General features: G+C 35.8%; 1 protein-coding gene across 1 annotated transcript in view; it reads right to left on the bottom strand.

The window, feature by feature from the left end:
- Window positions 1-2,497: 2,497 nt before the first annotated feature.
- The window catches only part of THSD7A (thrombospondin type 1 domain containing 7A), a 435,785-nt gene continuing 426,063 nt past the window's right edge, over window positions 2,498-12,219 (bottom strand). The window contains exons 25-28 of the mRNA XM_008686526.2: window positions 11,881-11,963; window positions 11,321-11,531; window positions 8,598-8,685; window positions 2,498-7,905 (exon numbers count right to left, since the gene is read on the bottom strand). Coding sequence (XP_008684748.2) covers window positions 7,821-7,905; window positions 8,598-8,685; window positions 11,321-11,531; window positions 11,881-11,963 — 467 coding nt within the window. The 3' untranslated portion in view covers window positions 2,498-7,820. The remainder of the gene's footprint in view (window positions 7,906-8,597; window positions 8,686-11,320; window positions 11,532-11,880; window positions 11,964-12,219) is intronic.

Genomic DNA, 12,219 nt, shown 5'->3' with positions numbered 1-12,219 from the left:
GCCATTCTGACAGGTATAAGGTGTATCTCATTGCGGTTTTGATTTGTATTTTCCTGATGATTAGTTGTGTTGAGCATCTTTTCATGTTTTGGCCATTTGTAGATCTTCTTTGGAAAAATGTCTCTTCAGGTCTTCTGCCCATTTAAATCAGATTATTATTACTTGGTGTTGATTTGTATAAGTTATTTATATATTTTCAATATTAATCCCTTATTGAATACAGCATTTGCAAATATATTCACCCATTCAATAGGTCACCTTCTTGTTTTGTTGATAATTTCCTTCTCTGTGCAAAAGCTTTTTATTTTGGTGTGGTCTCAATAGTTTAATTTCGCTTTCGTTTCCCTTGCCTCAGGAGACCTATCTAGAAAAACGTTACCAAACCCAATGCAAGGAAATTACTGCCTATGTTTTGGGAGTTTCATGGTTTCAGGTCTCACATTTAGGTCTTACATCTATTTTGAGTTTATTTTTGTGTAAGGAAGTAGTCCAATTTCCTTCTTTTTCATGTAGCTGTCCAGTTTTCCCCAATACCATATATTGAAGGGACTGTCTTTTGCCCATTGTATCTTCTTGCCTCTTTTGTCATGATTAATTGGTCATTTAAGGGTCAGTTTATTTCTGGGCTCGCTATTCTGTTTCACTGATCTATAGATCTATTTTTGTGCCAGTACCATATTATTTTGATTAACACAGCTTTGTAGTATATCTTAAAATCTGGTATTGTGATACCTCCAACTTTGTTCTTCTTTCTCAGGGGTGCTTGGCTATTTGGGGTCTTTCCTGGTTCCATAAAAATTTTAGGATAATTTGTTCTAGTTAGGTGGAAAATGATGTTGGTATTTTGATAGAGATTGAATGCAATCTGTAGATTGTTCTGAGTCGTATGGACATTTTATTAACATTCTTCCAACCCGTGAGTATTGAATATCTTTCTATTTGTGTCCTCTTCAGTTTCGTTTATCAATGTTTCATGGTTTTGAATGTAGGTCTTTTCACTTCCTTGGTTTATTTTTAGGTATTCTTTGTGGTGAAATTATAAATGGAATTATTTTTTAATTTCTCTTTCTGCTATTTTGTGTATAGACACACAACTGATTTCTGTGTATTTTGTATCCTGCAGCTTTACTGAATACATTTATTATTTCTGATAGTTTTTTAGCAGAGCTTTAGTGTTTTCTATGGGATTGTGACTTTTCAAAACCCAAACTGTGACCAAAAAGTGGTGGGATTTGCCTTCGGTGTTGCTGAGGTTTGGGAGGGGGGACAAAGCCCATTTAACGTGTTTGAAAACAGCAATACACACAGAAAAGGAAACTATTTTCTGTTGTATCTACTCGATTCAGCCCATTTTTTTTCTCTTTCCCTCTCCCCTACCTCCCTGTCCCCATCATGTTTATAAGATTATACGATAAAGGAGAAAAATATGGCAGGACACACATCAGATGATTAAGTTGAGCTGCCTTGGCAGGGAGATGCTGTGGAGTAAGGTAGGGGAAAGAGAAGTCATCTGAAAAAAAAACAAAAACAAAAACAAACCCCTGCAATATTAGAAAGCATGACTGTTTAAACATTTTGTATGTATCTCCTTTCTTTTGAGACTGACACTGATGAGAACTGTACATTGAAGTATGTTGGCTTTTCTTTGAAATATGTTCAGAGTTTCATGACAAATCACTCGATACTCAGAAGCAGCAGATATAGAATGTAGACTGGTCACGTTCCTATTTGTGTTTGCAGGACATAAATTGGAGTTGCAAAATAAAAACTGAAGTTCGTAATTTGAGTATCTACATATAGATAAGGAATAATTTGGGTGATATATTTAAACATTTTTTTCATATAGATTCAGTTGTAATGAACAATACGGAATATAAGGAGACTGCAAATCATTTTTTTGTCCAGCATTTATGGCTAGCTGCGTATTTTGAAGGGTTCATATACTAAGTGTTTACAGGGTTCCCTGCTTAGTTATATTTCAGCAAACCGCTATCTCAGAAAATGTTTTAACTCCAAGCTACAGTGGCAGTAATTTATCTAATTTGTGCATCCCTTTCTGAATTTGTGAATGTGCATCTTAATTTAGGGAAATTGAGGGAATCTTAATTTCTTAATGTGTGAGCTCCTACCTTGTTTTTTAGGTTTGATCTTTTATTGGTGGGCACAGAGAGGAGAGGCAGGGAGAGGCCTGCCTTCTGACTAGGGGGCAGGGAGAGCTGGACTCTGTTCCAGGGTGTCTTATGAATCTTCTGCTGGTGCTCTCTTTTGACTGGAAACTGAGAGGTCATTTGTCCATAATGATTAATGTGGCCTCAGCGGACTTTTAAAGTTAAGGTTTGCAGCTCTCAAACTTTCTGTTGGGGTTGTTTAAAAAAAGGGGGGGGCTCCTGAACAGGCAATACAGTAGTACAAGGGTTTGGATATTCTCTGAAATTTTTTTTTAAACCCGTGTATGAACAGCAAATGATGCAAATTTAAAAAGTACACATGAGTAGAATGAAAATGATTTCCATGTTTATGTTTGTCAGCAACATAGTTATTTACAAATAACCCATATGAAAATGTAAAAAAGCATATTACATCTTCACATGCCATCTGTATTAACTGAATAAAGCTTAGTGACATTATTTTCAAATCTGTAGTTAATTGTACATAGACATTTTGTGCGTTAAAAAAGAAATGTACATAATTTAAAATAAATTACATTACACAATTTACAAAGTAATATTAACAAAAACTTCTTAGACAGCTGCCTCCTTACTTAAACAAAATAAATATTCAGGTAATTAAATTAACAAAAAAAACCATTTAGGGGATTACAGTTTATATAAAGACATATTGCAAATTTAATAAAGTTATAGTTTACAATGACCAATACTGATCTCTTCAAATCTCTGTGCTACAAATAGGCAGGAAAAAGTACCAGAAGGGGGACCTTAATGTTTACTTTTTAAAAATAAACATAAATAGATTGCTGAAAAATAGTTGTGAAAATTTCATTGAGGGTTCAAAGTAGATGACCTAGAAACTATTGCTTTTAAAAAAAAAAGTCTACAAAACACAATAAGGCTGACCGTTATATTCTAAATAGACTAGATTTTGATCGCTGAAAACATGACTGCCACAAACTAAAAGTCTTCATATACTGCCCATTTTAAGATCTGGCTTGGTAGAAGCATGAAAACCTAAAACTACAAAGTTAACTCTATCCACTTAGCATTTGTTTTACTCATTTAATAACGTAGACGTAGCCATTTTCAGTGTTCCTGCTGATACAGAATTACCGTATGCACGCTGCAAAACATTCTTTTTTTTTATAAAGAGTTCTGTTTGCTATGCCCACACTCCAGTTTCAGACCCCAAAATCCTCTTCTGCAGTCATGGCCACCTGGAGCTAGGACCAGGTGGGACAGGCAGGTGTGTTTTGTTCTCACGTGTAAACTAGACCCAGGAAAGCTCACTTTCTGACAAGATGCTTCACACATTTGTTCCTAGACTGCTCTCGTTTCAACACCCTCAGTCTTAGTGGGGAAAACATAACATGAAACACATTTGAATTTGGTAATATTTTACAAATCTCAGATCATTTTGGAGGCATGATTCTTGGAAATCTATTCAAACTCCAAGTAAGTCCAGGAATGGGCTCTCCTTTCTGTAAGGTACAGGCCTGTCTTACTGTCTTGTAGGATGGGTTGTGAACACAGAGGCAAGGTAGAGGTAGGAGCATACTGGGTCATACTTAAATAGAGTATAAAAATGGACATATTTACAGAAAAAGCATTTTTTTGAGGGGGCATGTCTTCTACATCTTTCCTTACGTTTTTACTTATGTCTTTGACCAGTACATTTTGCTTAAATCAAGATGTTCACACTCTTAGTGAGACTTTGAGTAGCAGGTAGGGAATAGAGACCTGTCACCTTCTTTTTTCCCCCTTATTTAAAAATTTGAGCATGTTTAGTAGAAGGTAGTTCTGAGAAAAGTGGGTCAGATTAGTTGTAAGCAGAGTAGAGAGAGATCAGAGAAAATCATTATAAAGGAGCAAAGGAATAGGGATTTGAAGGAGGTAAAACAAAAAAAACTGAGAGGTGTTAATCCCTGTAAGAAGTTCTGGGTAAGTGACTTTATCTTGAAATGTCCAGGAACTTGAATGGGGTTCTGGTTGGGCAAATGAACGTTGCCACGTCCCTGAGGATGGAGGAGGATTACAGTGAAGTCCGACAGCACGGCCTGAGACAGGGACGTTGCATCAGGAAAAACACCACACTGGAAACAAGTCCAGAGTCAAGGGCAATTGAAGTGCTGTCTTCACTCATGAAACATTTTCCCTTCTTCTGAGTGTCTTAGATTCATAGGTTATACAAAAGCCATGACTAATTGTATTATAGTGCCTAGCAGAGCGTCTTCCATGTGATAGTTCAAGAAATGTTTGTCTTGTTATAAGTTATTTGTGCTTTGTTATAAGTACTTAAGAACATGCTTTTACGCACTCCTTTGCAAATTACCTTTAAGCTACACGGTACTGTTCTCCAAAAGGCTTTCAAATAAGAATTATGGTCCGTATCTTAGATTAGGTACTGATAAATAAGCAAATCAGCCCCTTTCAAGAGAGATCAGTTGTGCCAATTGTGTGGTTTATACTGAAACAGTCCAACAAAATAGAATATGATACTGTATCATTCTTTTTTTCTTTTTCTTTTTTTTTCTTTTTTTAACCAAGCAGACCTTCATATGTATAGAACAGTAGTTCTAAATCTTTTTGGGCTCATAGGCCATTCTAGTAAGGCAAAAGTGTCAACAGACCAGTAACTACTATATTCCTCCCCTGAATTGTCAGAATGAACAGGAGGAATAAGGTTTTGAAGAAATTCCAGTAACATACTTAACTCATTATTGACTCATGCCAGGAACAAAAATAAGGCTATTTTCATGTTCTAAACATGAATACAGTAACCTTCATTTGTCCAAAATAGCCAACTGGCTATGTACCCTTCCTTCCATCTTTCCAACAAGAAGCCACCCAGAATTTATCCTAACGGTGAACTTCCGATATGTTTCCTAGTTTTAGGTCACATTGAACCTAGTCTCCTCCATATATGTAGTATTGTAAAATGTGATTAATTTATGAGTAAGATCATGTATTTTCATAAAATTTTATAATTTCGATCAATCTGTTAATTCTTACAGTATGGGTTGGATGATACTGATCTGCGTTCTGAATTAATGACATTTTACAGTATCCTAAGTATAGCTTTTGTAGCAACAATATATTATTTGGTAATTTCAAAGTTATTAGGTGTTGCATACATTTTATAAGGCTGTTAGCTAAATTCTTCAAGTAATGGCAATAGATTCTTTCTCAACCATCTTGGACAAATGGAGTTCATTTTATTCAAAGAGATCAACTTGAGGATTACCTGGAAGACCCCTGAGTACATACATTAGCAATCACAGTTTTAGAGCAACGGTATTATTTTTGTCTTCCTCTTCAATAAGACCGATGCAGTGGAATTTTTTATGCTTTCCTTTTTTAAATCCTTGGTTTAAAGTAAAATTCTCATCTTTGTGACCACCTGTTTGCTTTGAAATAGTTGCTATGCCTAATACAGTGAGTGTTGAGTAAGGAATTAGTGCTTTCCACATTTAATTCATATTGAAATAGGTAGAAATCTGTTCCTTTTGGGCGCAACGACGTCCTAATCTGATGTCTTTTGTAATCTTTGCAAATACTTTAATGAACAGCAGGGGGAGTTCAAACTCTACTTGAAGGTAAAACACCTTCTAGTCTAAACCACTTTTACAGCAGCACAGCCACGTTTAAGATAAAATAGCTTGTTACATTATTTTTAAAAGACCTGAAAACCTAATGTCCTCCCCTCTACCAAAGGTTGTTGCAGTAAATATTGCCTGAAAAATGGAATCGCTTTTTAATGGCACCTTTGGATTTTTATTTTGTTTTTTTTCCCTTGAAGTCTGCCAAATTAGTATTTCACTGTGTCATTTCCAGGCCTACATGTGTGAAAAATATAACTACTTGCAAAACAGTGATAAAGTTTAATGACCGTTTTTCACCTTTGAAATTAAACACTGATGGCATTCTAAGGGTAAATGAATGAAAGCAAAAGATGACCTAGTAAAGAGGTAAGCACTGAAAAAACTTCTAGACCAGTGGTTTGCAAACCACAACCTGCAGATGTGGCCTGCTGTTGTCACAAAGCTTCATTGGAAAACAGCCATGCTCATTCTTCTATGTACTGTATATCGTCCACACCTGCATCCTCACGATGACAGAACTGAGAAGGTGCGACACAGGCCTGGCAGAAAATACCTACTATCTAGCCCTCTATGGAAAACGTTTGCCACCCTTGGTCTAGATATTTAATGAAGCCTGAGGCAAACTATTTATTCTTTTTTGAACATGTTTTTGAAATCCTACAAAGCCTGCTTCAAATTTTACCAGCGAGAAAGACAAAACTATGAATACATTTGATGTGAAGCTAGGAAAAAACAAATCCGGGGATAAAGAAAAATCACAGGGTTTTGAGTTCTTTTAGGTACAAAAATTATCAAGACGTTATTTTCTCCATCTGCTCAAAATTAAAAAGACAACCAGCTCCTTTTTTTTTCTTTTCTTTTTTTAACAAAGATAACAAATATAAAAATCTAGTCGTAAACCACCTTCAAAGTACAATTAAAAACCAACTAGAGGGATCCATCTTTTGAAGGGTTAATGAGTTCGGGATTTGAACATTTCAATCACCGCCATGTTGTCGATATCACAATGGCTGCAGCAACCAGGAAGAGTGTAGACAGCAGATGTAATAGCTAATTCCATCCTGCCGCCATCCAAACTGAAATTTATTCTCTTCCGGATGTAAGAACTTGCAAATGGTTCCATGACACTCTTAGCACAGATGTCTTCATCCCATATGAAAAGAGGCAGTTTCTATGGCAATACTGGTTAAATGCCTATCATGCTGCACTAATATAGTGCAAAAATGTGCCTTCCATATAGCAAAAGAGATGCAGGCAACCAGTGTGAAAATTAGGGAAAGTAGAAACGTATTAACACAAGCAAATTAGTTTTCCAGACAATAACCACTATAAAGTACTGAACTTAAGGACTTTTTTTTTGTTTTCCTAAGATACTAGTACATGTCCAGCATTCATACTTTGGAGAAAGACAAGAATTAAGTCTTATAAAAGAGTCTTTGCCTCTGAAATGCAGGTTAATGAAAGCTACCACCAACCACCAAGATGCTGAATTTATTCCATGGGTTTTCTGCTCACCTTAGAGTTTATCTCTTATTCACCATTAAAACTGCTTATTAACAAATACATAGTCTGACATAGTAATGTGTATCATTCAGTTGAGTATACATGTTGTTATGCTTGACTATAGTATTGTAGAGATCTTGGTATAAACTCTTCATGCTAAAATGTTATTATGGGTTAACACTGCCGACAGAGGCTTGCATCAGGTGTCCTAACTGACCAATTCCACAACCGTATTTTAGAGATGAAAGTGAATTGCCAGTTAGTAGACTTCAGAAAAGATCACAAAAGACTTTCCGAATGCAGCCTGTATTCAACTAAATCTCCTAGATTTCTCAGGGCTGATTTTTTAATTTTTTTTTTTATGTTAGTGGTACTGTCTTGGTATCTCCAATGGCACTGATTTTCACTTTTTTTTTTTTTTTGATGCTCTTTTAATAAGATACAGTGCATCTGAATTCACACAGTATGAAGAGCTTTGTGGCTGCTGGATGTCTACTGCAAAGTCAGAAAGCTGAAAGTGGTTGTTGCCCGGGTAGGTTCAATCTTACATGTCTGCATCTCCATCGTAGGCTAAGGTTAAAGGTTTCAGTCGGTTGTTTTGCCTTCTTTGGGGTTTCTTTGGCTTTTTGCTGTAAATAATAATAAAAATAATTAGAGAAGGTAAATCAACCTTTAATCATAAATTTTATTGTTTTAAATGAAAAAATTCAAAATATATTGATAAAGTTGTCTAACTGCCTAATGACCTAAATTCAACCTTAAAGTTTGATATTCTGGTATCTTTGAATTTCTTATTTTATGCTCTGAATAAACCTGAAATAGAGCCCCTCAAATATTTTATTATCCTGTAAAAGAATTATCAAATGAAATTCCTCACTAACAATGGAAATACTATAGTATAATCATTAATATTTGACCAGAAATTTATAAACAATACACAATTTATAATAAATGTTTGAAAAGATAGTTGAATAAAATTAGGTATCACTATAAGCTCTTTCTCCAGTAGTAATTCAGTATCAAACTGTGTAGTTCACCATAAGCATCCAAAGCGATATGATCTTGTATAACCAAGGAGAACATCCTTGAGATGACCTGGAGCAGCTCCGGCTCAACTTCAGATATTAAATGGTTCAGATTTGGTAGTTTTTAGAATATCTACAACTAAAGCTGTTTTTATTTCTAATTTCAGACAAACAATAAATGCAGAATACTTATTTCGGACAAATTGCTGTTTCTGCATTGTAGTCAACTGACAGTGTTTTTGCTGAAAATAAAGAGATATGTATCCCCTTAGATTTTGAAATATGTAATCACTCACCAAGCTAGATAAATCATGGAGACAATAAAGATGAGTAACACAAATGCCCCAGCTGCTACACCGTAAACCCAGGTCTTTAGTCTCCCATCTAAGAAGAATGGATATTAGTTATTAATTTACATTAGTCTGGTGTGTGTGTGTGTGTGTATATATATATATGACAGTCTTTAACTATGACCAATGACCAGTCACATACGACCAAATCCTTTCAAAACAAAATGAATTATTGCTTAGGCACAGTTAATGATTAATGCAAAGCTGCTATTATGAGTTAGATGCTGCTTCATTAAAGATAAATTATCAATGAGAATTGAATGGAAAAGAAATGTTTTCAATTTGTGTTCAGATTTCAAGTTCATATGCTGAAATTTTTGCAGCTGCTTATCTAAATTTTACTTCAAATCCAATATATGTGTAATGCTAAATAAACATTTTCTTATTTTCATTCTGAGAATGGAAATTATAAGGAAAGAAGAAAAGAAATGTAATTTCGATAAAGTCCTACAGCTTAGGGTTGATGCAGACAGGTATCTGAACATAAATTTTATCATTTTAACCTTTTTTTTTTTAGATGAATTGAAAGTGAATATATTTAACATTTTTGGGAGGAATTAATCTTTTATCTAATTTACACTTACTTTGTACTTTAAAGTTCGATTGACAATATCCTTTGTAAAAATAGCCAAGTTTGATTATAACATATAAATAACTTTAAATAACATTTTTCTACCTTTTTATTATATGGAATTAGGCAGGATAGGAACTTTTCTAATTTTGTTTTCTGCTCTCATTTTCTTTGAGCTTCTTAGTTTTGTGTTCAGAATGAACTTCAACTAGATGGTAGTATTAATTTGCCTAATGTGATAATTATATCAACATATATTTTCTGTTGCATACATACAGTTAAACATATTATTGCTAAAATTACAGATTGGGCAAATTGACTCCACAGGCACTCTGGTTTATTCAATATTTGGAAGGCATCAAAAACAAATCAGTACTGTGAAAGTGTTTCTGCTTAAAGCTGGATCAACTTACGGATCCATTTGTTGGAACTAAGCTGTTAATATTCTAAATATACTTCTTTTCAATTCTACAGATTTTAAAAATTAGGGACTGGGTTTAAAGTCAACCACGGTTGGGTTTATCTGCCCTGAGAGTTCTTCAACAAATATCTTCTGAGTTTTTCAAAAAACCAAGAAGAAAGTCTAAATGTACTTTTTTAAGAACATAAACCTTGTTAATATATTAAAATACTCATTTTAGGGAGGGTATATATTAAATTTAAAATGATAGGGGCGCCTGGGTAGTGCAGTCGTTAAAGCGTCTGCCTTCGGCTCAGGGCGTGATCCCGGCGTACCGGGATCGAGTCCCACATCAGGCTCCTCCGCTGCGAGCCTGCTTCTTCCTCTCCCACTCCCCCTGCTTGTGTTCCCTCTCTCGCTGGCTGTCTCTCTGTCACATAAATAAATAAAATCTTTAAAATGATAATCTTCTCTTTTTTAAAAATGAGTTGTGATGTGAGAAGGTTTGCTTGGATTCTTAGTCAAGGTCAAGATTGCGAATTGGCCATTTGCAGGTCCACTATCTTGAACACTGAGAGAAGAGTTTCCCATGTTTGCAGACAAGTCAGCTTTGCAAAATAAATTGTATTTCAGCTAACCACCTTATGAAGGCAGGGATAAAGTGGTTAAATCACAGTATGTGGGTTAAATCATCCAAATACTGAAAATACCTAAATCCTAATAGTGACTCTCTAATAAGGGAAAGTGTTTTGACTTAATGCATTAGAAATAGAGATGTGCTATGCAGATTCCTTCTTTTCTCATATTTCTGACAACTGTAAAGTAGACTTTGCCTGGCTTTGCCTGGAGATTTCCTTTGGTCATTAACTTGTAATCCCTCTTGGTGTGAGAAAAAGCACCATGATCTTAGCTACCATATAGCCCTTGCGGCACAATTTTAAGCACTGGCTGTAGTTCCAGGAATAAGCCTATAGTTTATTCCAACTGGGGAGAGCATGTGTGTGGGGTAGGGATAGCACTGTATTAGGACATCAAGCTTTTGCCTGCACTGGCTTCAAGTCCATTACTAGACACATTAAGGGTGTCTGTTTAATATGACAAGGGTCTGGTCAGTCTTTAAATTTAAATCATCCCATCTAGACAGGAAGGCTCCATCCTTGACCTTTTATATCTGGTGCTAGTACAGATTCTGATTGAGTTTATCAAATCTAGGGGCTGAGAGAAATTGGACTGGCTACCAAGTGCTTCCCCACCCCCCAGCACAGCACGGCATTACTGATGTTCCTATTTTAGGTTCAAATTATTACCAGTCTGTGGTCAAATGAAAAATTCTTGAGTGTCTTTAGAGTTTTATTTGTTTCAGTTCTGAATGACAATATACTTTATTCCTAATTAATATTTCATTGTTAGATTTCTTTGTTCAATGTGAATGTAATTATACTTGTAAATTTAGGTCTGAGATCAAAATAACTAATATCCTAATTTTTTTTCTAAGAAAGTAATTTCATTTCTCTGAACTTCGAGCATGAGTGCTTTTTTCATAATTAAAACATTTTGCTATATGGCAATATCAGAATGAGTACAGATGAAATAATAAATAACTTATGTGAAAATGCTTGCTTTTTTTTTTTTAACCCCTTTACATTGGTTAAATGTATAACTAAAGGATTCTACATCAACCCTGTCTAGTCACTTCACCTGGCCCAAATGGCTGTAGAAACCAGGTCCTTCCCCGTCCTGTTGGGTTACTGGAGGATTGGGTTGGGTGTACTGCCCGACTGGTTTTCACATCTCCTCTTTTGTCCTCCACAGTGGGTATCACCACCACGGGGATAAGTGTGCACTGCTCAAGTGTACCGTTAGAAGACATGACTTCAGTGTACCCTTCTTCACAACTGCATGTCCTCATCTGCAGGAGAACAAGAGGATTTCTACTATCCATAGAAGGTGATCTTTGAGAGCATAATAGATCTGACTTGAAGAGAAGGCTTTAAGGAAGTACTGTTTTGGGAATTTACTACATGTAATTTCGGTCTTAACTACATAAAAACACACTTTTTGTACTGTACACAAATTATTTTAACAGTAGAATCACTAAAAACATTCAGAATATTTATACTGATGAGAGGTCCAGAAATAGACCCCAAGACACAAGACATGCTTTTTCTTGGGGGGGGGGTTATGGGATGGACTTTTTAAGAGGTGGTGGGTGACAAATAATGAAGCTGGCTTGTCTTTTCTGATGAAGTCACACATACCTCACTACAGTACGAGTGGGGTTGACTACACGGTGGGTTACAAGACCTGTCAGCGTCAGGCTGGCGCACCACCAAGCAGCCCCCTGCAGAACAGAAAATCATACGTTGACAAGTAGCTTCTCTTGCAATGATAGAAACACCCTGTTGTATAGACTTGTCTTTGAATCCCGAACCACTTTGGGAGCCCCATGGGTTTTTCTGAGGGCGACTGATTGTGAAATATTTGGTTAACCTTGACACTTCATGCAGGAACTTGAGGCCCATCTTATTCAGAGGCGAGAGCTCCGTGCCTGACGCTCAGCAGGTGCTACACAAACCCTTGTCTGCAGAGTTGCTACT

The sequence above is a fragment of the Ursus maritimus genome, unplaced genomic scaffold, assembly GCF_017311325.1.
Source record: "Ursus maritimus isolate PB19 unplaced genomic scaffold, ASM1731132v1 scaffold_3, whole genome shotgun sequence".
Classification (NCBI taxonomy): domain Eukaryota; kingdom Metazoa; phylum Chordata; class Mammalia; order Carnivora; family Ursidae; genus Ursus; species Ursus maritimus.
This window is presented reverse-complemented; position numbering and strand designations above follow the sequence as displayed.